This window comes from Macrobrachium nipponense, chromosome 22 (assembly GCF_015104395.2).
Source record: "Macrobrachium nipponense isolate FS-2020 chromosome 22, ASM1510439v2, whole genome shotgun sequence".
NCBI lineage: Eukaryota > Metazoa > Arthropoda > Malacostraca > Decapoda > Palaemonidae > Macrobrachium > Macrobrachium nipponense.
Genome location: NC_087213.1, coordinates 57,190,886 through 57,216,157, shown reverse-complemented (window position 1 = coordinate 57,216,157; position 25,272 = coordinate 57,190,886). Strand labels below are relative to the sequence as shown.

General features: G+C 40.2%; 1 protein-coding gene across 1 annotated transcript; it reads left to right on the top strand.

Moving 5' to 3' along the window:
- The first annotated feature begins 20,049 nt into the window (after positions 1-20,049).
- Positions 20,050-20,502, top strand: LOC135198279 (putative nuclease HARBI1). The gene has a single exon (XM_064225850.1). The coding sequence runs from the start codon at positions 20,050-20,052 to the stop codon at positions 20,500-20,502; it is 453 nt and encodes a 150-aa protein (XP_064081920.1).
- The last annotated feature ends 4,770 nt before the right edge of the window (positions 20,503-25,272 follow it).

Below are 25,272 nucleotides of genomic sequence, written 5' to 3'. Positions count from 1 at the left end.
GTGTGAAAGGACCCCAAAACCAGAAGGACACACGGAAGCCTGAAGCCATAACGATGAGTGAGGCTGAGGTGGCCAAGCTCCTCAAGGAAGGAAAGGAGCTGGGTGCGGGGACCTATGGAACCGCTTACAAGGTCATCCATAAGGGAGAAGTAGCCGTGCTAAAAGTGGCCAATTCCCGCCTGTGGAGTGTGAAAGCGGTTTTCAGAAAGGAAGCAAAGGTTCTTCAGGCCCTCAATGGCGCAGGAGGTGCTCCTCTGCTGTTTGGCACCTGCAGCAAACCCGCTGCTATCCTCATGGAGTATTGCCCTGGCGAAGAGTTCTTCTCCTTTATAAATGACTCTAAGAACTCTCCTTCCCTCGCTTTGGGAATCCTTCCGGACATTGCAAGGAAGCTGCACCAGATCCACTTGGCAGGTTACGTCCACGTGGATTTGAAGACAGATAACATCATGGTCCACGTCCCAGAAGGCAAGGGCATGAAACAAGTGAAGCCCAGGATAATTGACTTCGGATTAGCTGTGGAAAGGGGAAAGGAAATCGTGCTATATCCGATTTTCACAGATTCCATCTACCCGCCTGAGTACGCGGAAGGTGCTCCGGCTCAGCCCTCTGGAGATGTCTATTCCATGGGATGTCTTGTGGAGGATACGATCTACGCCTTCTATGATTACATCCCAGAGCACTATGAGGTGATTATAAACATGGCGAAGAACGAGAACCCGAAACTTCGCCCAACAGTGCCCAAGTTAGTGAAGCTGTTGGAAGCAGCCAGAAAGATGCCCGACCTTCAATAAAAGGCACAAGAGTAACCAGAAAAGTATAGAGAAGCCCCCAGACTGCTTCCAGTATTCCTCTGTTCCTCTATGGATATTCTGCATGTAGAAACTCTCTGTTATGCGAACAACTGGTCGGATTTCTAGATCATCTAGAAACACGGCTCGCAGAGGGAGGCAGTTGGACCGCATCTAGTATGCTATGTTTCTTAATGGAGATTCTGCATGTAGAAAGTCTCTGTTATGCAAACAACTAGTCGGATTTCTAGACCATCTAGAAACACGGCTTGCAGAGGGAAGCATTCCACTGCTTCTAGTATGCTATGTTCCTTAATGGAGATTCTACTTGTAGAAAGTTTCTGTTATGCGAACAACTGGTCGGATTTCTAGATCATCTAGAAACCAGGCTCGCAGAGGGGAGCAGTCCACTGCTTCTAGTACTGCTGTTTTCCTTATGAGATTCTACTGTTCGAAAGTCTCTGTTATGCGAACAACTGGATCGGTTTTATTTCTAGATCATTCTAGTAAACAAGACTGCTCGCAGAGGGAAGTAGTCCACTGCTTCTAGTATGCTATGTTCCTTAATGGAGATTCTACTTGTAGAAAGTTTCTGTTATGCGAACAACTGGTCAGATTTCTAGATCATCTAGAAACACGGCTCGCAGAGGGAAGCAGTCCACTGCTTCTAGTATGCTATGTTCCTTAATGAAGATTCTACTGTTAGAAAGTCTCTGTTATGCGAACAACTGGTCGGATTTCTAGATCATCTAGAAACACGGCTCGCAGAGGGAAGTAGTCCACTGCTTCTAGTATGCTATGTTCCTTAATGGAGATTCTACTTGTAGAAAGTCTCTGCTATGCGAACAACTGGTCGAATTTCTAGATTATCTAGAAACACGGCTCGCAGAGGGAAGCAGTCCACTGCTTCTAGTATGCTATTTACCTTAATGGAGATTCTACTGTTAGAAAGTCTCTGTTATGCGAACAACTGGTCGGATTTCTAGATCATCTAGAAACACGGCTCGCAGAGGGAAGTAGTCCACTGCTTCTAGTATGCTATGTTCCTTAATGAAGATTCTACTGTTAGAAAGCCTCTGTTATGGAAACAACTGGTCTGATTTCTAGATCATCTAAAAACACGGCTCGCAGAGGGAAGCAGTCCACTGCTTCTAGTATGCTATGTTCCTTAATGGAGATTCTACTGTTAGAAAGTCTCTGTTATGCGAACAACTGGTCTGATTTCTAGATCATCTAGAAACAAGGCTGGCAGAGGGAAGCAGTCCACTGCTTCTAGTATGCTATGTTCCTTAATGGAGATTCTACTTGTAGAAAGTCTCTGTTATGCGAACAACTGGTCGGATTTCTAGATCATCTAGAAACACGGCTCGCAGAGGGAAGCAGTCCACTGCTTCTAGTATGCTATGTTCCTTAATGGAGATTCTACTGTAAGAAAGTCTCTGTTATGCGAAAAACTGGTCGGATTTCTAGATCATCTAGAAACTTGGTTCGCAGAGGGAAGTAGTCCACTGCTTCTAGTATGCTATGTTCCTTAATGGAGATTCAACTGTTAGAAAGTCTCTGTTATGCGAACAACTGGTCGGATTTCTAGATCATCTAGAAACACGGCTCGCAGAGGGGAGCAGTCCCCTGCTTCTAGTATGCTATGTTCCTTAATGGAGATTCAACTGTTAGAAAGTCTCTGTTATGCGAACAACTGGTCGGATTTCTAGATCATCGAGAAACTTAGCTCGCAGAGGGAAGTAGTCCACTGCTTCTAGTATGCTATGTTCCTTAATGTAGATTCTACTTGTAGAAAGTCTCTGTTATGTGAACAACTGGTCGGATTTCTAGATCATCTAGAAATACGGCTCGCAGAGGGAAGCAGTCCAATGCTTCTAGTATGCTATGTTCCTTAATGGAGATTCTACTGTAAGAAAGTCTCTGTTATGCGAACAACTGGTCGGATTTGTAGATCATCTAGAAAAACGGCTCGCAGAGGGAAGTAGTCCACTGCTTTTAGTATGCTATGTTCCTTAGTGGAGATTCTACTTGTAGAAAGTTTCTGTTATGCGAACAACTAGTCGGATTTCTAGATCATCTAGAAACACGGCTCGCAGAGGGAAGCAGTCCACTGCTTGTAGTATGCTATGTTACTTAATGGAGATTCTACTGTTAGAAAGTCTCTGTTATGTGAACAACTGGTTGGATTTCTAGATCATCTAGAAACTTGGCTCGCAGAGGGAAGTAGTCCACTGCTTCTAGTATGCTATTTTCCTTAATGAAGATTCTACTTTTAGAAAGTCTCTATTATGCAAACAATTGGTCAGATTTCTAGATCATCTAGAAACTTGGCTCGCAGAGGGAAACAGTCCACTGCTTCTAGTATGCTATGTTCCTTAATGGAGATTCCACTGTTAAAACGTCTCTGTTATGCGAACAACTGGTCGGATTTCTAGATCATCTAGAAATTTGGCTCGCAGAGGGAAGTAGTCCACTGCTTTTAGTATGCTATATTCCTTAGTGGAGATTCTACTTGTAGAAAGTCTCTGTTATGAGAACAACTGGTTGGATTTCTAGATCATCTAGAAACTTGGCTCGCAGAGGGAAGCAGTCCACTGCTTCTAGTATGCATTGTTCCTTAATGGAGATTCTACTTGTAGAAAGTCTCTGCTATGCGAACAACTGGTCGAATTTCTAGATCATCTAGAAACTAGGCTGGCAGAGGGAAGCAGTCCCCTGCTTCTAGTATGCTATGTTCCTTGATGGAGATTCTACTTGTAGAAAGTCTCTGTTATGCGAACAACTGGTGCGGATTTCTAGATTATCTAGAAACACGGCTGGCAGAGGGAAGCAATCCACTGCTTCTAGTATGCTATGTTCCTTAATGGAGATTCTACTTGTAGTAAGTCTCTGTTATGCGAACAACAGGTCGGATTTCTAGATTATCTAGAAACTTGGCTCGCAGAGGGAAGTAGTCCACTGCCTCTAGTATGCTATGTTCCTTAATGGAGATTCTACTGTTAGAAAGTCTCTGTTTATGCGAACAACTGGTCGGATTTCTAGAGGGAAGTAGTCTACTGTTTCTAGTATGCTATGTTCCTTAAGTGAGAGTCTACTGTTAGAAAGTCTCAGTTTATGCGAACAAGTGGTCGGATTTCTAGATCATCTAGAAACACGGCTGGCAGAGGGAAGCATTTCACTGCTTCTAGTATGCTATGTTCCTTAATGGAGGTTCTACTTGAAGAAAATCTCTGTTATGCGAACAACTGGTCGGATTTCTAGATCATCTAGAAAAACGGCTGGCAAAGGGAAGCAGTCCACTGTTTTTAGTATGCTATGTTCCTTAGTGGAGATTCTACTTGTAGAAAGTCTCTGTTTATGCGAACAACTGGTCGGATTTCTAGATCATCTAGAAACATGGCTGGCAGAGGGAAGCAGACCACTACTTCTAGTATGCTATGTTCCTTAATGGAGATTCTACTGTTAAAAAGTCTCAGTTATGCAAACAACTGATCGGATTTCTAGATCATCTAGAAACACGGCTTCCAGAGGGAAGCAGTCCACTGCTTCTAGTATGCTATGTTCCTTAATGGAGATTCTACTGTTAGAAAGCCTCTGTTATGCGAACAACTGATCGGATTTCTAGATCATCTAGAAACACGGCTTCCAGAGGGAAGCAGTCCACTGCTTCTAGAATGCTATGTTCCTTAATGGAGTTTCTACTTGAAGAAAATCTCTGTTATGCGAACAACTGGTCGGATTTCTAGATCATCTAGAAACACGGCTTGCTGAGGGAAGCAGACCACTACTTCTAGTATGCTATGTTCCTAAATGGAGATTTTACTGTTAAAAAGTCTCTGTTATGCGAACAACTGATCGGATTTCTATATCATCTAGAAACACGGCTTCCAGAAGGAAGCAGTCCACTTCTTCTAGTATGCTATGTTCCTTAATGGAGATTCTACTGTTAAAAAGTCTCTGTTATGCAAACAACTGATCGGATTTCTAGATCATCTAGAAACACGGCTTCCAGAGGGAAGCAGTCCACTGCTTCTAGTATGCTATGTTTGTTAATGGAGATTCTACTGTTAGAAAGTCTCTGTTATACGAAGAACTGGTCGGAATTCTAGATCATCTAGAAACTTGGCTTGCAGAGGGAAGTAGTCCACTGCTTCTAGTATGCTTTGTTCCTTAATGGAGATTCTACTTGTAGAAAGTCTCTGTTATGCGAACAACTGGTCGGATTTCTAGATTATCTAGAAACTTGGCTTGCAGAGGGAAGTAGTCCACTGCTTCTAGTATGCTATGTTCCTTAATGGAGCTTCTACTGTTAGAAAGTCTCTGTTATGCGAACAACTGGTCGGATATCCAGATCATCTAGAAATACGGCTCACAGAGGGAAGCAGTCAACTGCTTCTAGTATGCTATGTTCCTTAATGGAGATTCTACTTGTAGAAAGTCTCTGTTATGCGAACAACTGGTCGGATATCTAGATCATCTAGAAACATGGCTGGCAGAGGGAAGCAGTCCAGTTCTTCTAGTGTGCTATGTTCCTTAATGGAGATTCTAATGTTAGAAAGTCTCTGTTATGCGAACAACTGGTCGGATTTCTAGATAATCTAGAAACACGGCTCGTAGAGGGAAGCAGTCCACTGCTTGTAGTATGCTTTGTTCCTTAATGGAGATTCTACCGTTAGAAAGTCTCTATTATATGAACAACTGGTCGGATTTCTAGATCATCTAGAAAAATGGCTTGCAGAGGGAAGTGGTCCACTGCTTCTAGTATGCTATGTTCCTTAATGGTGATTCTACTTGTAGAAAGTCTCTGTCATGCGAACAACAGGTTGGATTTCTAGATTATTTAGAATCACGGCTCGCAGAGGGAAGTAGTCAACTGTTTCTAGTATGCTATGTTACGTAATGGAGATTCTACTGTTAGAAAGTCTCTGTTATGCGAACAACTGGTCGGATTTCTAGATCATCTACAAACACGGCACGCAGAGGGAAGCAGTCCACTGCTTCTAGTATGCTATGTTCCTTAAGGAACATAGCATACTAGAAGGACTACTTCCTTCTGCTTGCCAAGTTTCTAGATGATCTAGAAATCCGACCAGTTGTTCGCATGACAGAGGCTTCCTACAAGTAGAATCTCCATTAATGAACATAGCATACTAGAAGCAGTGGACTGCTTCCCTTTGCGAACCGTGTTTCTAGATGATCTAGAATTACGACCAGTTGTTCGTATAACAGAGACTTTCTACAGGTAGAATCTCCATTAAAGAACGTAGCATACTAGAAGCAGTGGACTACTTACCTCTGCGAGCCTAGTTTCTAGATGATCTAGAAATCCGACCAGTTGTTCGCATAACAGAGACTTTCTACAAGTAGAATCTCCATTATGGAATATAGCATACCAGAACCAGTGGACTGCTTCTCTCTGCCAGCCATGTTTCTTGATGATCTAGAAATCCGGCCAGTTGTTCGCATAACAGAGACTTTCTACAAGTAGAATCTACATTAAGGAACATAGCTTACTAGAAGCAGTGGTCTACTTCCCTCTGTGAGCCGTTTTTCTAGATGATCTAGAAATCCAACCAGTTGTTCGCATAACATAGACTTTCTACAAGTAGAATCTCCAATAAGGAACATAGCATACTAAAAGCAGTGGACTGCTTCCCTCTGTGAGCCAAGTTTCTAGATAATCTAGAAATTCGACCAGTTGTTCGCATAACAGAGACATTCTACAAGTAGAATCTCCATTAAGGAACATAGCATACTAGAAGCAGTTGACTGCTTCCCTCTTAGAGCCATATTTCTAGATGATCTAGAAATCCAACCAGTTGTTCGCACAACAGAGACTTTCTATAAGTAGAATCTCCATTAAGGAACGTAGCATACAAGTAGAATCTCCATTAAGGAACATAGCATACTAGAAGCAGTGGACTGCTTCCCTCTGCGAGCCAAGTTTCTAGATGATCTAGAAATCCAACCAGTGGTTCGCATGACAGCTTTCTACAAGTAGAATCTCCATTAAGCAACATAGCATACTAGAAGCAGTCGACTGCTTTCCTTTGCGAGCCGTGTTTCTAGATGATCTAGAATTCCGACCAGTTGTTCGCATAACAGAGACTTTCTACAAGTAGAATCTCCATTAAGGAACATAGCATACTAAAAGCAGTGGACTGCTTCCCTCTGCGAGCCGTGTTTCTAGATAATCTAGAAATTCGACCCGTTGTTCGTTTAACAGAGATTTTCTACAAATAGAATCTCCATTAAGGAACATAGCATACTAGAAGCAGTTGACTGCTTCCCTCTACGAGCGGTACTTCTAGATGATTTAGAAATGCTACCAACTGTTCACATAACAGAGACTTTCTACAAGTAGAATCTCCATTAACGAACATAGCATACTAGAAACAGTGGACTACTTCCTTCTGCCAGCCAAGTTTCTAGATAATCTAGAAATCCTACCAGTTGTTCGCATGACAGAGACTTACTACAAGTAGAATCTCCATTAAGGAACATAGCATATTAGAAGCAGTGGACTGCTTCATTCTGCCAGCCGTGTTTCTAGATGATCTAGAAATCCGACCAGTTGTTTGCATAACAGACTTTCTACAAGTAGAATCTCCATTAACGAACATAGCATAGTAGAAGCAGTGGACTACTTCCCTCTGCGAGCCAAGTCTCTATATGATCTAGAAATCCGACCAGTTGTTGGCATAACAGAGACTTTCTATAAGTAGAATCATCATTAAGAAACATAGCATACTAGAAGCAGTGGACTACTTCCCTCTGAAAGCCAAGTTTCTAGATGATCTAGAAATCCGCCCAGTTGTTCGCATAACAGAGACTTTCTAACAGTAGAATCTCCATTAAGGAACATAGCATACTAGAAGCAGTGGACTACTTCCCTCTGCGAGCCAAGTTTCTAGATAATCTTGAAATCCGACCAGTTGTTTGCATAACAGAGACTTTCTACAAATAGAATCTCTATTAAGGACATAGGCAATACGAGAAGCGTGGACTACTTCCCTCTGCGAGCCAAGTTTCTAGATAATCTTGAAATCCGCAGTTGTTTGCATAACAGAGACTTTCTACAAATAGAATCTCTATTAAGGAACATAGCATACTAGAATCAGTGGACTGCTTCCCTATGCGAGCCGTGTTTCTAGATGATCTAGAAATCCGACCAGTTGTTTGCATAACAGAGACTTTCTACAAGTAGAATCTCCATTAAGGAACATAGCATACTAGAATCAGTGGACTACTTCCCTCTGCGAGCCAAGTTTCTAGATGATCTAGAAATCCGACCAGTTGTTCGCATAACAGAGACTCTACAAGTAGAATCTCCATTAAGGAACATAGCATACTAGAATCAGTGGACTACTTCCCTCTGCGAGCCGTGTTTCTAGATGATCTAGAAATCCGACCAGTTGTTCACATGATAGAGACTTTCTACAAGTAGAATCTCCATTAAGGAACATAGCATACTAGAAGCAGAGGACTGCTTCCCTTTGCGAGCCGTGTTTTTAGATGATCTAGAATTCCGATCAGTTGTTCGCATAACAGAGACTTTCTACAAGTAGAATCTCCATTAAGGAACATAGCATACTAGAAGCATTGGACTACTTACCTCTGCGAGCCTAGTTTCTAGATGATCTAGAAATCCGGCCAGTTGTTTGCATAACAGAGACTTTCTACAAGTAGAATCTCCATTATGGAATATAGCATACTAGAAGCAGTGGACTGCTTCCCTCTGCCAGCCGTGTTTCTAGATGATCTGGAAATCCGACCAGTTATTCGCATAACAGACACTTTCTACAAGTAGAATCTCCATTAAGGAACATAGCATACTAGAAGCAGTGGACTGCTTCCCTCTGCAAGCCAAGTTTCTAGATGATCTAGAAATCCGACCAGTTGTTTGCATGACAGACACTTTCTACAAGATGAATCTCCATTAAGGAACATAGCATACTAGAACCAGTGGACTGCTCCCCTCTGTGAGCCGTGTTTCCAGATGATCTAGACATCCGACCAGTTGTTCGCATAACAGAGACTTTCTACAAGTAGAATCTCCATTAAGGAACATAGCATACTAGAATCAGCGAACTGCTTTCCTCAGCGAGCCAAGTTTCTAGATAATCTAGAAATTCGACCAGTTGTTCACATAACAGAGACTTTCTACAAGTGAATCTCCATTAAGGAACATAGCATACTAGAAGCAGTGAACTGCTTCCCTCTGCGAGCCGTGTTTCTAGATAATCTAGAAATTCGACGAGTTGTTCGCATGACACAGACTTTTTACAAGTAGAATCTCCATTCAGGAACATAACATACTAGAATCAGTGGACTGCTTCCCTCTGCGAGCCGTGTTTCTAGATGGTCTAGTTATGCGAGCAGTTGTTCGCATAGCAGAGACTTTTTACAAGTAGAATCTCCATTAAGGGATATAGTATACTAGAAGCAGTGGACTACTTCCCTCTGCGAGTCGTTTTTCTAGATGATCTAGAAATCCGACCAGTTGTTCGCATAACAGAGACTTTCTAACAGTAGAATCTCCATTAAGGAACATATCATACTAGGATCAGTGGACTACTTCCCTCTGCGAGCCGTTTTTCTAGATGATCTACAAATCCAACCAGTTGTTCGCATAACAGAGACTTTCTAACAGTAGAATCTCCATTAAGGAACATAGCATACTAGAAGCAGTGGACTTCTCCCCTATGCGAGACGTATTTCTAGATGATCTAGAAATCCGACCGATTTGTTCGCATAACAGAGACTTTCTACAAGTAGAATCTCCATTAAGGAACATAGTATACTAGAAGCAGTGGACTACTTCCCTCTGCGAGCCAAGTTTCTAGATGATCTAGAAATCCGACCAGTTTTTCTCATAAAAGAGACTTTCTAACAGTAGAATCTCCATTAACAAACATAGCATACTAGAAGCAGCGGACTGCTTCCCTCAGCGAGCCAAGTTTCTAGATGATCTAGAAATCCGACCAGTTTTTCTCATAAAAGAGACTTTCTAACAGTAGAATCTCCATTAACAAACATAGCATACTAGAAGCAGCGGACTGCTTTCCTCAGCGAGCCAAGTTTCTCGATAATCTAGAAATTCGACCAGTTGTTTGCATATCAGAGACTTTCTACAAGTAGAATCTCCATTAAGGAACATAGCATACTAGAAGCAGTGGACTGCTTCCCTCTGCAAGCCAAGTTTCTAGATGATCTAGAAATCCGACCAGTTGTTCGCTTGGCAGAGACTTTCTACAAGTAGAATCTCCATTAAGGAATATAGCATACTAGAATCAGTGGACTGCTTCCCATTGCCAGCCGTATTTCTAGATGATCAAGAAATCCGCCCAGTTGTTCGCATAACAGAGACTTTCTACAAGTAGAATCTCCATTAAGGAACATAGCATACTAAAAACAGTGGACTGCCCCCGTCTGTGAGCCAAGTTTCTAGATAATCTAGAAATTCGACCAGTTGTTTGCATAAGAGAGACTTTCTACAAGTAGAATCTCCATTAAGGAACATAGCTTACTAGAAGCAGTGGACTACTTCCCTCTGCGAGCCGTTTTTCTAGATGATCTAGAAATCCGACCAGTTTTTCGCATAACAGAGACTTTCTACAAGTAGAATCTCCATTATGGAACATAGTATACTAAAACCAGTGGACTGCTCCCCTCTGTGAGCCAAGTTTCTAGATAATCTAGAAATTCGACCAGTTGTTCGCATAACAGAGACTTTCTACAAGTAGAATCTCCATTAAGGAACTTAGCATACTAGAAGCAGTGGACTACTTCCCCCTGCGAGCCAAGTTTCTAGATGATCTAGAAATCCGACCAGTTGTTCGCATAACAGAGACTTACTACAAGTAGAATCTCCATTAAGGAACATCGCATACTAGAAGCAGTGTACTGCTTCCCTCTGCCAGCCGTGTTTCTAGATGATATAGAAATCCGACCAGTTGTTCGCATAACAGAGACTTTCTAACAGTAGAATCTCCATTAAGGAACATAGCATACTAGAAGCAGTTGACTGCTCATCTCTGCGAGCCGTGTTTCTAGATGATCTAGAAATCCGACCAGTTGTTCGCATAACAGAGACTTTCTAACAGTAGAATCTCCATTAAGGAACATATCATACTAGGATCAGTGGACTACTTCCCTCTGCGAGCCGTTTTTCTAGATGATCTAGAAATCCGACCAGTTGTTCGCATAACAGAGACTTTCTAACAGTAGAATCTCCATTAAGGAACATAGCATACTAGAAGCAGTGGACTGCTTTCCTCTGCGAGCCAAGTTTCTAGATGACCTAGAAATTCGACCAGTTTTTTCATAACAGAGACTTTCTTACAGTAGAATCTCCATTAAGGAACATAGCATACTAGAAGTAGTGTACTGCTTCCCTCTGCGAGCCGTGTTTCTAGATGATCTAGAAATCCGACCAGTTGTTCGCATAACAGGGACTTTCTAACAGTAGAATCTCCATTAATAGACATTCTACTTGTAGAGTCTCTGTTATGCGAACAACTAGTCGGATTTCTAGATCATCTAGAAACTTGGCTCGCAGAGGAAATAGTCCACTGCTTCTAGTATGCTATGTTCCTAAATGGAGATTCTATTTGTAGAAAGTCTCTGTTATGCAAACAACTGGTCGGATTTCTAGATTATCTAGAAACACGGCAGGCAGAGGGAAGCAGTCCACTGCTTCTAGTATGCTATGTTCTTTAATGGAGATTCTACTTGAAGAAAGCCTCTGTTATGCGAACAACTGCTCGAATTTCTAGATTATCTAGAAACATGGCTTGCAGAGGGAAGCAGTCCACTGCTTCTAGTATGCTATGTTCCTTAATGGAGATTCTACTTGTAGAAATTCTCTGTTATGCAAACAACTGGTCTGATTTCTAGATCATCTAGAAACACGGCTCGCAGAGGGAAGCAGTCCACTGATTCTAGTATGCTATGTTCGTTAATGGAGATTCTACTTGAAGAAAGTCTCTGTTATGCGAACAACTGCTCGAATTTCTAGATTATCTAGAAACATGGCTTGCAGAGGGAAGCATTCCACTGCTTCTAGTATGCTATGTTCCTTTAATGGTGATTCTACTTGTAGAAAGTCTCTGTTATGCAAACAACTGGTCTGATTTCTAGATCATCTAGAAACACGGCTCGCAGAGGGAAGCAGTCCACTGCTTTTAGTATGCTATGTTCCTTAATGGAGATTCTACTTGTAGAAAGTCTCTGTTATGCGAACAACTGGCCAGCTTTCTAGATCATCTAGATACTAGGCTCGCACAGGTAAGTAGTCCACTGCTTCTAGTATGCTATGTTCCTTAATGGAGATTCTACTTGTAGAAAGTCTCTGTTATGCGAACAACTGGTTGGAATTCTAGATCATCTAGAAACACGGCTAGCAGAGGGAAGTAGTCCTTCTAGTATGCTATGTTCCTTAATGGAGATTCTACTTGTAGAAAGTCTCTGTCATGCAAACAACTGGTCGGATTTCGAGATCATCTAGAAACACGGCTCGCATAGGGAAGTAGTCCACTGCTTCTAGTATGCTATGTTCCTTAATGGAGATTCTACTTGCAGAGTCTCTGATATGTGAACAACTGGTCGGATTTCTAGATTATCTAGAAACTTGGCTCGCAGAAGGAAGTAGTCCACTGCTTTTAGTATGCTATGTTCCTAAATGGAGATTCTATTTGTAGAAAGTCTCTGTTATGCAAACAACTGGTCGGATTTCTAGATCATCTAGAAACACGGCAGGCAGAGGGAAGCAGTCCACTGCTTCTAGTAAGCTATGTTCCTTAATGGAGATTCTACTTGTAGAAAGTCTCTGTTATGCGAACAACTGGTTGAATTTCTAGATTATCTAGAAATACGGCTCGCATAGGGAAGCAGTCCACTGCTTGTAGTATGCTATGTTCCTGAATGGACATTCTACTTGTAGAAAGCCTCTGTTATGCGAACAACTGGTCGGATTTCTAGATTATGTAGAAACTTGGCTCGCAGAGGGAAGCAGTCCACTGCTTCTAGTATGCTATGTTCCTTATTGGAGATTCTACTTGTAGAAAGTCTCTGTTATGCAAACAACTTTGTCCTGATTTCTAATATCATCTTAGGAAACACGGCTCGCAGAGGGAAGCAGTCAACTGATTCTAGTATGCTATGTTCCTTAATGGAGATTCTACTTGTAGAAAGTCTCTGTTATGCGAACAACTAGTCGGATTTCTAGATCATCTAGAAACTTGGCTCGCAGTTGGAACTAGTCCACTGCTTCTAGTATTCTATGTTCCTGAAGTGCTTGTGGTTATATGATTTCAGTGCCGGTGGTTAACTTTGTATTGATGTTTAATTTTGATGCTTGTTTTATTTTGTTGCTGATTAATTTTGAGTATCTTAATAAAGTTGAGTAATGCTGCTGGTTCATTTTGAAGGCGTGAAATTTTTTGCCTGATTATTTATTTATTTAAATAACGTTGCATATAATGATGTAAATGTACTGTTAGTTAAGTTTGTATTAATGTTAATTTTGGTACAGTTGATATTACTTTTGGTAAAATTGAATGTTGGATTTATGGACTCTGTTATGCTGCTTTTCAGTAATTTTAGAAATTCAATTTTGGATGATCCAATTTCAAGGGTATTGACTGATGTACTGACTCACTTGTATTAAGGTGTAAACACTAAGTAACTGTACTAAATTAGTTTAAGACACCCGTTTTTTTGTTGTTTAATTCCTCCCTCCGTTGTTGGTCTCAATCACTGCCAGTTTTTCCAGTCCCGATTGTTCTAGAATTTAAAGAACCTGATGAACTATAGACGGTTCGTAACAATATATATATATATATATATATATATATATATATATATATATATATATATATATATATATATATATATATATATATATATATATATATATATATATATATATACACACACACACACACACACATATATTCTTAACCCCCCTTTTATTAAAAGTACACAAATTGGAAACCCTTACCTGTCTGCTAACATGTTATTAGGCTATTCAAGATCACTTAAGTATAAAAATATACTATTTATTACTCAAAGCAGATGAATATAGAATAGAACAAAATGATTAACAAGTCGTAGTGACAAAAACCCAAATCTGCCCATAAAGAAAACTAGTAAGTTATCACTCTACCCTCCTGACTAAGAATTCACTCCCAGACCCAGAATGTCAATAGGTTCATTATATTAGTCAGGTTAGAGAATCCCGTCTCTAGTACCATGGAATAGAACCCATCTGTAATAAAGATAACAATGGATAAAAGATACACTTCACACATCACTCTTTTCAAAGTAATTAAGTAAAAGAATGTATTTCACACTTCTCTCTCTTTTCCAAGGTAACGGTTTTCTAAGTCTTACAAAATATGTGTCATACCTTTATGATGGGGGTTTTCTCTCCCGACACCTGACGTGTACCAACTGACCTCTTTCTTCTCACCAAAAGGAGTGCACTCCTGTCGCATACCACATCAGCAACTAATGCACAATGTATCAATTTACCACATGACTTCGGGATACCTCAGTTGCTGGAGCCCTTGTGTTTCGTCAAATGCACAAAAGTTTAAGAACTCCTAGCGCACAAATTGTGATCAGTATAGCACCTAATATGATCATTAATATTGGTATAGGGTAACGTTAAGTAATGAAAGGCTCATCCTCGCCACTAAGATAAGCAGAACTCGACGAATAGTTGTAGACCCAGGTCGAGTGCGTAAACCAACTCGAAACAACTCAGCACACGCCATTGTTCAGTGTCTGCGACCCTCGTGAGTGTATCCAACACCCTCTCGTCGCAAAACTGTAGATTCAACGTTTTTTACTGAAGGAAACGTGGTCACCACTGCTTTGTCAAGGAAATATCCTGTGACTTCTATGCAAGTGCTACTCGCACCCGCCTCATCAAAGACTGTAGACTCCTGATTTATCCCAGAACGTATCCTGAGACGATATATCGAAGACATCTCATACTTTGCAAAGGCAGTCCATAGAAACGCCATTCGTGTGTAGACTTGACTCAACCTCTGGTACTGTAGAACGAAGTCGTTTCCATTGTCACTTTCACGTAGAGTTAGGAATTCTCTAAAGTCATTGTTTGTCCATATTTAAAAGGTCTACAGGGTCATAAAGTAACTAAAGTCTTGTTTTACCCCACAAATCCGTCATTAATTAATATACTCATTCTACTAGCCAAATATTAAAAATTCCTCACTAAACAAAATATAATCGTTACCCACTGAATCCTCACAAATAATCCCATATCTGACAAACATGCTGTCAAAAGAGAACCCATAACGTCTAACAGCAAAAACCCCTTTTATGGTTTATTTAACTAACTTCCATAAAATATAATGCCGAACACCCCTTCTACCTAACTCACATACCCTGACAAATTATATCTCCTATCTAAAATAAAAATGCTTTTTAAAGCTTAACCCTCATTACAACATCTCTCGTAAGAAAAGAGAAAAAAGAAAAAAATAAGATAATAACAACAATAATAAGTGAATTTTCCCCCATTACACAGCACACATAAGAGAAAAAGAAACATATATATATAATTCAATATCTTTCCCAAAACGGAATGTATACCGTTACAGAATTTGCTACCGCAGCAATCCCATCGACCAGAAACGACCGGAAAAGAATCCCCTTACATGATACATTCCCGTGAAATGCCATAATCAACATCTACGAGAAAAGTGCAAATCTCCGAGTAATCAATTCCAAAGCGAAAAATCCGCAACCGGATTCATTACAGCATCATTAGCAAAAATCGACCTGTGAACACCTCAGGTGCTTCAAACTGCAGCATAGTCAGACTCGCAACTTCAGAAACTCATGATTCTCAAACAAATGTTCTATACTGAAACCACATCAGCACGCTTCACAGAATTATCTCCAGGACATGACCAAGCTGCTCAAAGATTGTCTCAAAGACATAACTTTCCCAAACGACACTGCCCAATTGTATAAGAAATTATCACCTATTCGGGATAAAAAACTACGATAAACTCACAATTCCATAATTATATACGTACTACAGAAAAAAAGAAAGTCACCCCCAAGGATTATTGCCATCTCCTTATATATATATATAAATCACCATCTTAATAATAACACCACTCCAGTGATAAAAATATTTCCTCCATTTAATTAACAACCCCACAAAAAAATCATAGCACCCCACGACATTACCCGAATTATATAAAACCCTAATGTCATCTATTCGACTCATGAAACCCCAAAAATTCAGCCCCAAATATCATACACACAGGAATAATCACATGTTTATCATCACGTTTCTCAGCTAAAACAAAAGATTTGCCGTATTGCAACACCTTCCCACGTAAAATATTAACCCCGAAATCTTACACCAAAACGCCGGAGATTTGTGCATAATAAGAAAAAAAAACAGTAAAAGGAAATAAAAGAGAGAGAGAAAAAAAGTAAAAGCATTCCGCCACCAAATTGCAAAAAACAGACAGCTAGAAAAAAAAAAAAAAAAATGCAATTGCGCGACAATATATTAATCACCACAACCAATTCTTTTCAATTTCGAGATATGTGTTAACCTCGACCGACCTGTTTTTTCCTCTAAGGCTACAAATCTGTTTCCAATTTTCTCTTCAAGTACTTTAAAGGGACCTTCAAACTTCGGGCCTAATTTGTAATTTAGTTCATTTCTCACGTTAAGTTTTAAAAATACCTTGTCTCCGACATTGATCTTGGGATCAGATGTTTTACTATTACTCTTCTGTACCATATCTCTGGTTGTGGATTCGAGATTATGGCTGAGACAAGCATGTCTTTCTCTCGCTGTGGATACCAACGCCTCGATCGTATCCTCCCCATGATGAGGTATAGTTAGCAAATCAAATGTGCCTCGTGCTGGACAACCAAACAAAGCTTCAAATGGGGACATTTTAATGGAATCACTAACCATAGTGTTATTACTATGTCTAACAACATTAACATATCTGTCCCAATTCTTATCATTACCACCTACAGTTTTCCTTAGAGCCTTGAGCACTTTCCTGTTTGCCCGTTCGCACAACCCATTAGCCTCGGGTCTGTATGGAATAATTGTTACTTTCTGTATCCCCTTGACTTCAGCTAAACATTCCAAGGTTTTGGGGTGAGCCAGATCTGCAAATGATACTGTTTTATGCTTAAGTGGGGAAATTTCTACTATCCTTGTAAGTTCATCTATTATCACTAACAAGTACTTGTTCGCATACCTAGACTCACAAAAATTCCCCAGGATATCCATATATATTCTCTGAAAAGGTCTACTCGGTATAGGATATGATCCTAATTTTCATGAAGTTGTCCTTGCAGGCTTACATGCGTTGCACACCGTACAATTCCTTACAAAATTTTCCACATCTTTCTCCTTTACTTTCACTGGTTCTCAACTTATATTTAATTTTCCTAACCAATAGATTACCTTCTAACTCCAAACCCGAAAAAGGCAACTTATGACGTTTCCTAACTAATTCCCCTCTTCGAAACGCTTTTGCATCTGCTAAAATCTCATCTTCATCTTGCCTTTGCTCTATGCGAGGTATATCCCATTGTATGTACTCGCTAGTGACTTGTGCGACTTGGAAACCTTATGTATCGGGAAAACTCCTGCTGAGAGCATCAGCAACCACGTTAAATTTGCCCTCTATATATTTGAGCTTGGCATCACAATCTCTGATAGTTAAAAACCATCGAGCTCTTTCAGGCGACAAATCAGGTTTATTAAAAAGATCTAGTAATGGTTTGTGGTCTGTAAGAACTTCTACTTTATTCCCCATCAGTAACATTTTAAAATGAACTAAGCTCGACACTATTGCAAAGGCTTCTTTATCTATGGGGGCCATGGACTTCTCGTTGCTGCCCTTTGTCCTGAACTTCCTGCTATAAAAAGCTATAGGATGGAATTTCCCATCGAACTTTTGCATAAGGCAAGCACCTATACCTTCCTGGCTTGCATCAGTCACTAATGTAAAAGGTTCGCTAAAATCTGGAAAGTTCAAAACAGGGGGATTCATTAGCGCGTCCTTGAGCTTTTGAAAACTCTCCGCCTGGGGTTCCTTCCATTGAAATTGAATGTCTTCGTGCAATACATCAGTTAGGGGAGCTGCTATATTAGAGAACCCTTCCACAAACCTCCTGAAGAAACCGGCGATACCCAGGAATGACTTATTCTCTTTCTTTGATCTGGGGGTGCGAAAATTCGCTATTGCTTTGACTTTATCGTCATTTACTCTAACCCCTTCCTTAGATATGACGTGGCCTATATATGTGATCTGCTTTTTCAAGAACGAGCCCTTGGCTAGCTTAATTTTCAACCCCGCTAATCTAAGCCTCCTAAGTACTTCTGTAAGTACTTCCAGGTGTTGTGCGATCGTGTCTGTTGTGACCAGGATGTCATCCATATACAGAAAAACATTTTTGCCAAATAACCCATGCAAAACTGTGTTCACCAACCTGGTAAAGGTCATCGGACTGCCCGATAAACCGAAAGCCATTTGCGTAAATTCATAGTGTCCCTTGGGCACTGAAAAAGCGGTATATTCCTTGCTGCTCTCACTAAGAGGGACCTGTAAGAAACCCTGTGCCAAATCAATTGAGCTATAAATATTATGTCCCCCAATTTCAACAAAAAGATCTGGTATGCATGCGACTGGGTAAGGGCGTTTTTTTTCCCCCCCCCCCCCCAGGGATCGTCTTCTCATTTAAACGTCTAAAATCGATGCATACACGGACAGAACCGTCTTTCTTAGGCACCGCTAACAAGGGAAAGTTGTAAGGAGACACGCTAGGTCTAATGATTCCTTCTTCTTCCCATCTATTAACCTCTTTCTCTACCTGTTCTCTGATTTTGAAAGGTATGCGATATGCAGGAATATAAATAGGTTTTGTGCCACTCTCCAAATTTACCTTATGCTCTAACACATTAGTCAACCCCAATTTATCACCTTGTAAGGCTACCGTATCCCCAAATTCTGCCAAGAGCCCGCTTATCGCTTCAACGCGTTCGCTATAATCGTCATTAGCTAAATGTTCTCTAAATATTCGTTTCCTTGATTGCATTTCTGCCTCCGAAAACTCAGGTTTCCCCTCTACGATAGCCACTGAACCACTATCACAACTCCAATCTTGGAAATCCAATATATATGTATTCTTTTGGTATCTCCTCACTGTATCATTACAGTTTAGCAACTCCCACCACGTAAACCCATCCTTGGATACACTGTTCACCGATGCCTTGCTAACAACCCCTCTAAGCTTTTCGCTATTTTCAATAACACACACATCTGTGGGTTTTCTCATTTCCTTCAATTTAACTTTTACCATAGTCTTTGAACCAGGTAGTAACATACTATCTTCGGATAAAACACCTCTATATTTGTGGTTAGTACCTCCCCTTTCCACCGCCCCACAAACATTACCACACTCAGTATCATCCCCAGCATTGTTAGTATCAGAAATAACATCAATATTAGTATCAACATCACCATCCAAAGTATCATCAGCACCATTGTTATCACTGTGAACTCTGATAGAACCCCTGTAATCATTTCCCATATCAGCAACGTGGGTTTTAATATTACCTTTCTCCATAACACTTGTATCACTGCCATTAATATCACCGAGCAGATCTCCTCTTTCAATAACCTCCATGTCCTCCGTTCTATTCACGTTCTCATAGGGCAGAAAAACACCAGGGCCCGTATTTATCAAAGCTCGCAAATCCTTAAGAGTGTTTTAAATCATTAAAACACTCTTAAAGTTATGAAAATTCTTAAGAGAATTTTACGAAGCCTCTTACGCGCTATGAGTACTCATATCTCAGGCCGAGATTTAAGAGTGGTGGAGGGGTCTCCTAAGTACTTAGGAGTTTTTCATAGCGGTAGTCACAGACTGTAAACATGGCAGACTAACAAGAACACCGCGTTCGCCGCCCGAGGAATTTTTGTCCAAGACTGGATATATTCGATGTGTATGACGACAGTGAGTTTAAAAAAAGATATAGAGTTGATCAAAGTGGCCTCATGTATGTGACTGACTTGATCAGAGAGGCGATTGCCAACCGCACAGAGAGGAGTCATGCCGTAACACCTGAGATGAAAGTGGCAGTAACTTTGAGGTATTTTTCAACAGGCAAAATGCAACTCTGCAATGATGATGACTTTGGCCTCTCTCAGCCCACAATTGCAGAATAATTATGCAGACTGTTGATGCTCTTACAGCTCCACGGATGGTTCAAAGATTTGTGAAGTTCCCAACTAATCCTGTGGAAATTCAAAGAATACAAGTGGATTTTTCACAAATTGCTGGATTCCCTGGTGTAGTGGGTGTGATTGATGGCACCCATATAAAAATTGTTGCTCCAAAAGATTTTGAAGAAGTTTACGTTAATAGTAAAAACTTTCACAACATCAATGTACAAGTTGTTTTTTATGCTAATTACCTAGTGAGGAACATTGTTGCAAAGTGGCCAGGATCTGTTCGTGACTCAAGAAATTTATGTGAAAATGGACTTTGGCGAAGATTTGAAGAGTACAGAATACCTGCAGGATACTATTTGTTAGGGGATAGTGGGTACCCGTGTAAACGCTGGTTGCTGACCCCATACCTAAGGCCTGATGGACATCATCAAGAAGCTTATCACAATTAATGCATAGCCTAGTTACATTGTTTACATTTAAGGTTAAGAGCACTGACTCAGGGTGTCAATTGAAAAATTTGTACTTTAGTGAGTAAAACAGCAAAAATGCGAGGCAATAAGCAGAGTCAGGGGCAGCGCCCAGAGAGGCAACACATTTTTACTGTAAAATGCAAATTTAGACAGTCTTCACAGATTCATTAATATTTGTTTAATCAACCGCTTCAGTCTTTTCTGATTCATTAGCTGCTCAATGTTTCAAATCTGTTCAGAAGCCAGAACGAAATAAAAATGAGAGAGCACATAGACTATGATAGATAAAGACATCACAGCTAATGCACAACTCACAGGTATGAACCTTAATGTAATTTTTGCAAATACTTTAGCCTACCTCAACGTTTCTTAAATGCTTCCTTACGGGATGCCTGATAAATTAGAATATTACCTACCAATTGTAATATTCAAGTTCGGCATGCATGGCATAGGCTAGGGAAGCATTTTATGAAACTGTTAAAAGGGGGGGGAGGCGGTTGCTGGGGCTAGGTATAGCTAATAATCAATTCAGTGACAGGTTAGATAGGTGTTTAGGTTAGGCTAGTGCCCATACTACAAACCTAAAACACCTACCTAGCCTATCACTGATTGGTTATTTCCTAGTTCGACTTTCATACTTACATTTTAGGTCAAGATAAACAACTTTTTTTCATAATATGCTTCCTTACGCCATGCCTGCTGAACTCGAATAGTACCTCGAGATACAAAATTAATCTGTTTCGAGGCGCCTTTCGTATCATGAGATTTTCGTATCTTGGACCACATTTAACATGTAAAATGGCTAATCCGTTCCAAGCCCTCCAAAAACACCCCAGTAAATTTCATAATAAAGGTAAATTGACCTATAAACAATGAAATACTACAACAATTTGGACCATTCAATACATAACTTAATAATAAAAATGCAAAACCTGTAAATAAAGTGTATATTAGTGTACAAGAAATATTATTACTGTAACGTAAAATGTGGAAGCTTACCTTTCGAGTGAGGCTATCTCCGAAAGTGGCGGCAGAGGAGGACAAATGGCAGATACGTACACTTAACTTTACGAAACACATAAAAGAATGTCAGAAAAACAAGCTAAACTTTACAAAACACATTAACAAAACTGTAACACTTAACTTTACAAAAAACTTAAAATAAAATTTATTTTGTCGTTTTTTGATTTTTACATTTCTTTTTACTTTTTTATACTTTACGTAATTTCAATTTCTTCACCATCGAATGGATGCCAGTCCGTTTACGGAATTTTTCGAACCACCCATGAGAAGCCTTGAACTCTGGGGTTGCCGTTGATGTCCCCTCTCTGCCGTCGTCTTCGGCTTGGACAATCAAATCGCCGAAAATAGCGCTGGCCTTCTGGCAGATTGCCGTCTCAGTTATCGTATTGCCATCGATTTCTTTGTCCTCGATCCATACAAGAAGCAGCCTTTCCATTTCATTATGCACATGGCTCCTCTTGTTGGACAACATAGTCACGCCCTTGGAAGGTGTAGCTACTTTGATGGCTTCCTTCTGCTTAAGGATGGTGCCTATCGTCGACGGATTTTGGCCGTATTCCTTAGTGATCACACTCAACCGCAAGCCAGCTTCATACCTTTTTATTATCTCCATTTTTGTCTCCATAGAAAGCATTCTCTTCTTTCTGTGAACTTCAGCAACTTTCTTGGGATCTATGACTAATATGTACTGTACGTAATTAAGTTATGTATGTAGTATGTATACTAATTAGGTTCTCACAACACGATAAAGTAGCACAACAAAATCACTAACGAATTTACGATACTAAACGAAATCGTTGGACCGAAAGAATGCCACATGCGTACGATAAAGCTTCGGGTGCAAAGTGGCCGAGCGAAGGCACGTCACCACGTAAGATGCATGATGGGAGGGATGCTGTCCAATAGGAGAGAAGGATCTCATGGCTTGGCTAGCATCAGGAACCAATGGGAGAGCAGGAGGATGGTGGCGAGTCTACTAGAACTAAGATGGTGGCGCGCGGCGCAAGTTTCAAAATTGTTATCGGGCGAATCTCGGACTTTCAGAAGCCTTTTGTATCTTGAAAACTTTTTGTATGTAGAGCAGTAAAATTTTTTGTGTCAGCTTTCGTATCTCGAGTTTTTTGTAAGTTGAGCCTTTCGTATCTCGAGGTACCACTGTATTACCATTTGCAACAAGAAGACTAACTCGGTAATTTTAATATTGTTCACAGGGCTCACAAGTGTCGTGGAAAGAGGGATAGGTCAACTAAAAAGAAGATTTCAGGTTCTCCATGGCGAAATAAGAGTTGACCCACAAAAGGCAGCTAAGATCATCATGGCATGTGGCATCATGCATAATATATGCAAAGAACGGAACATCCCAATCGAAGATGAAAATGAAGATGAAGAGGATGTTGATTACCATAATCATGATGAAGTGTTCCAGCCTGCGCAAGGAGAACCAGTTCCAGATGGTGCACTTTTCAGGGAAAATATTCTCTACAACCACTTCATGTAAGTACACAGTGGGTCTTTTGTTGCATGTTATTGTAATGTATCGCGTTTTTACGTTGCAGGGAACAAGTGGTTATTGAGGACCTACAGCTTAATGTCTACTCTGAACCATAACAAGAAGTGAAACATGTCATTGTAGTTCCCCCTTCACGTGGGGTAAAAAAAGTGCCAGTCCGTTCTGTCTCCATCACACCAGGGTCCACAACCTCATCCTGCACTGACTTGACCCCAGAATCTGTTCGGCCATATCCCAAAGCTGCTGCTCGTCCTCTTGTACTAAGAATTTATTCAGTAAAGCCATCATTTTTTATAATGTTTTTTTTGACCCTCTAGTACCTTTACAGGCTCCAAAGTAGTTGCTAACTGAAAAATATATGCCTGAAAAATGGGAATCACTACCCCCATAACCTGTACGGATTTACCTTACAAGGGGGGAAGGCGTACAATTTGGAAAAAGTTCAGAATTGTTCACATTTCTCTAATTACACATAAGGTTGGCCTTTGTCACTTGGAGAGTAGTTAGCCAAATGTATAAGGTATCTTTTGGTGCCAGTCTGGTTTCAATAACAGAAAAACTTTTTTTTACAAATATTTATAATTTTGAAGCACGGCTTCACCCCACATATCTTGCACAAACTGTTAAAGAAATGGATGCAATGAAGTGGCCCATATGGATACCTCGGGTGAGTTTCGACTTACCAAGCTCATCCACTTTGGGACACTTCGGGCTGTAACCGTAAACTTTTTTCCGATGGTACCGCTTATGACTTTGACAGTTATTTAGCGATTCTATTTAACAATAATTACATAAAGAGATACACGGCATGGATGTGACTTTCATATAACCTTCAAAAATTGTATATCAAAATTTTAATTTGTTTAGTTTTTATCAAACTTTTGTTATGTTTCTTACTGTTTATATTTTTTATTACTTTTTATATCTTTTCACTGTATTTTACCAACATATTTCTTTTGATTTTTTTTTCAGATTTTTTTTTACTTCAGGTAATTATATAAGAAAAACTGAGATGGTTTAGTTATTTATTTACAATTTAAAAAAAAAATACTTACAATTACTGATATTTAAAAAAAAAAAACACTTACAATTACTGGTAAGCAACCTTGCACCAAAAGTAGCTATTTCAAGTAGCCCATATGAGCCACTTGGACCATAAAGGGTTAATTCTACGATCTTTGATTTTTTTATTTGATTATGGAATTTAGGGCATAGCCCAAGCACTGGGACCTATAAGGTCATTCAGTGCTGAAATGAAAGTATGGCTAAATGGAAAAATGAGAAATGGAATGAATATGATTAACTGATGACAATCCTGTGCTTGAGCAGGACTGCACATCAGCAAATGCCCTTTTACTCTCCCCCCAGCATTCCGATCATCCAAAGTTATGAAAGATCGTTTTGGCCAGGGGCCCTAATTCTACAATCAAACAAGTAAATGTTTCCTAGATAGAGCAGAATGTGTGAAAGAATAAGGGGTGGTGATGGATGATTGGGGAGGGGTGGATAAAGGGGAGAGTGGGGAAGACAATAGACATTAATCATCTGGGCAAAGATGCCTGTAACTGACTTATTAACAGGCTTTTATATTGTGCTTCTAATTCGTAACTTTTTCTTTTTGCATCAGCTGCAGCTTTTTTGGCTTCCCATAAAGCCAACTCTGCTTTTTGTTGCATTGCTCGAAAAGTGTCCTTAGGCAAAGGAAACAGAAGACGCTTTGCAGGTGGAGCATGTGGAGCGTGGCTAGTTTCAGCAGACATGCTTGCATGTACTGTGGATGGTGAAGGAGTCTGACCAACACCACATGATGATGATGGTGCAGGGACTGAAGACTGTGGATGGCTTGATGGTGTTGAAGTCTGCATTAATGCCGTGGAGATATCACCTTCAAAGGTGACATCGAATGCCTCATACTCCACTTCGCATGCCTCTTCCACTGGCTCCTCTGACTCATCCCTGAAATATGACAGCATCTGATATTGTTTTTTCCCTTTTCCTTTGTTTGCATGCTAAAAAACAAAACATGGTACTCTATTGTCTGAAAGTTAAATAATAACATTTTCCTCTCACATCAAAATAATTCAACTCGCACCAAAATTGACTGGAAAGAAACTATTTTCCCAAAAACTTGTTTATTAGTACCTGAAATCAACAACTGAAGAATCCAAGTAACCTTCCAATCCACAAATGGCTACATTTTTCACTCCTAAAATTGC

Bases quoted from the DNA above. Each gene is read 5' to 3' on its own strand.
- LOC135198279 (XM_064225850.1), top strand. From the start codon at position 20,050: ATGCAGACTGTTGATGCTCTTACAGCTCCACGGATGGTTCAAAGATTT.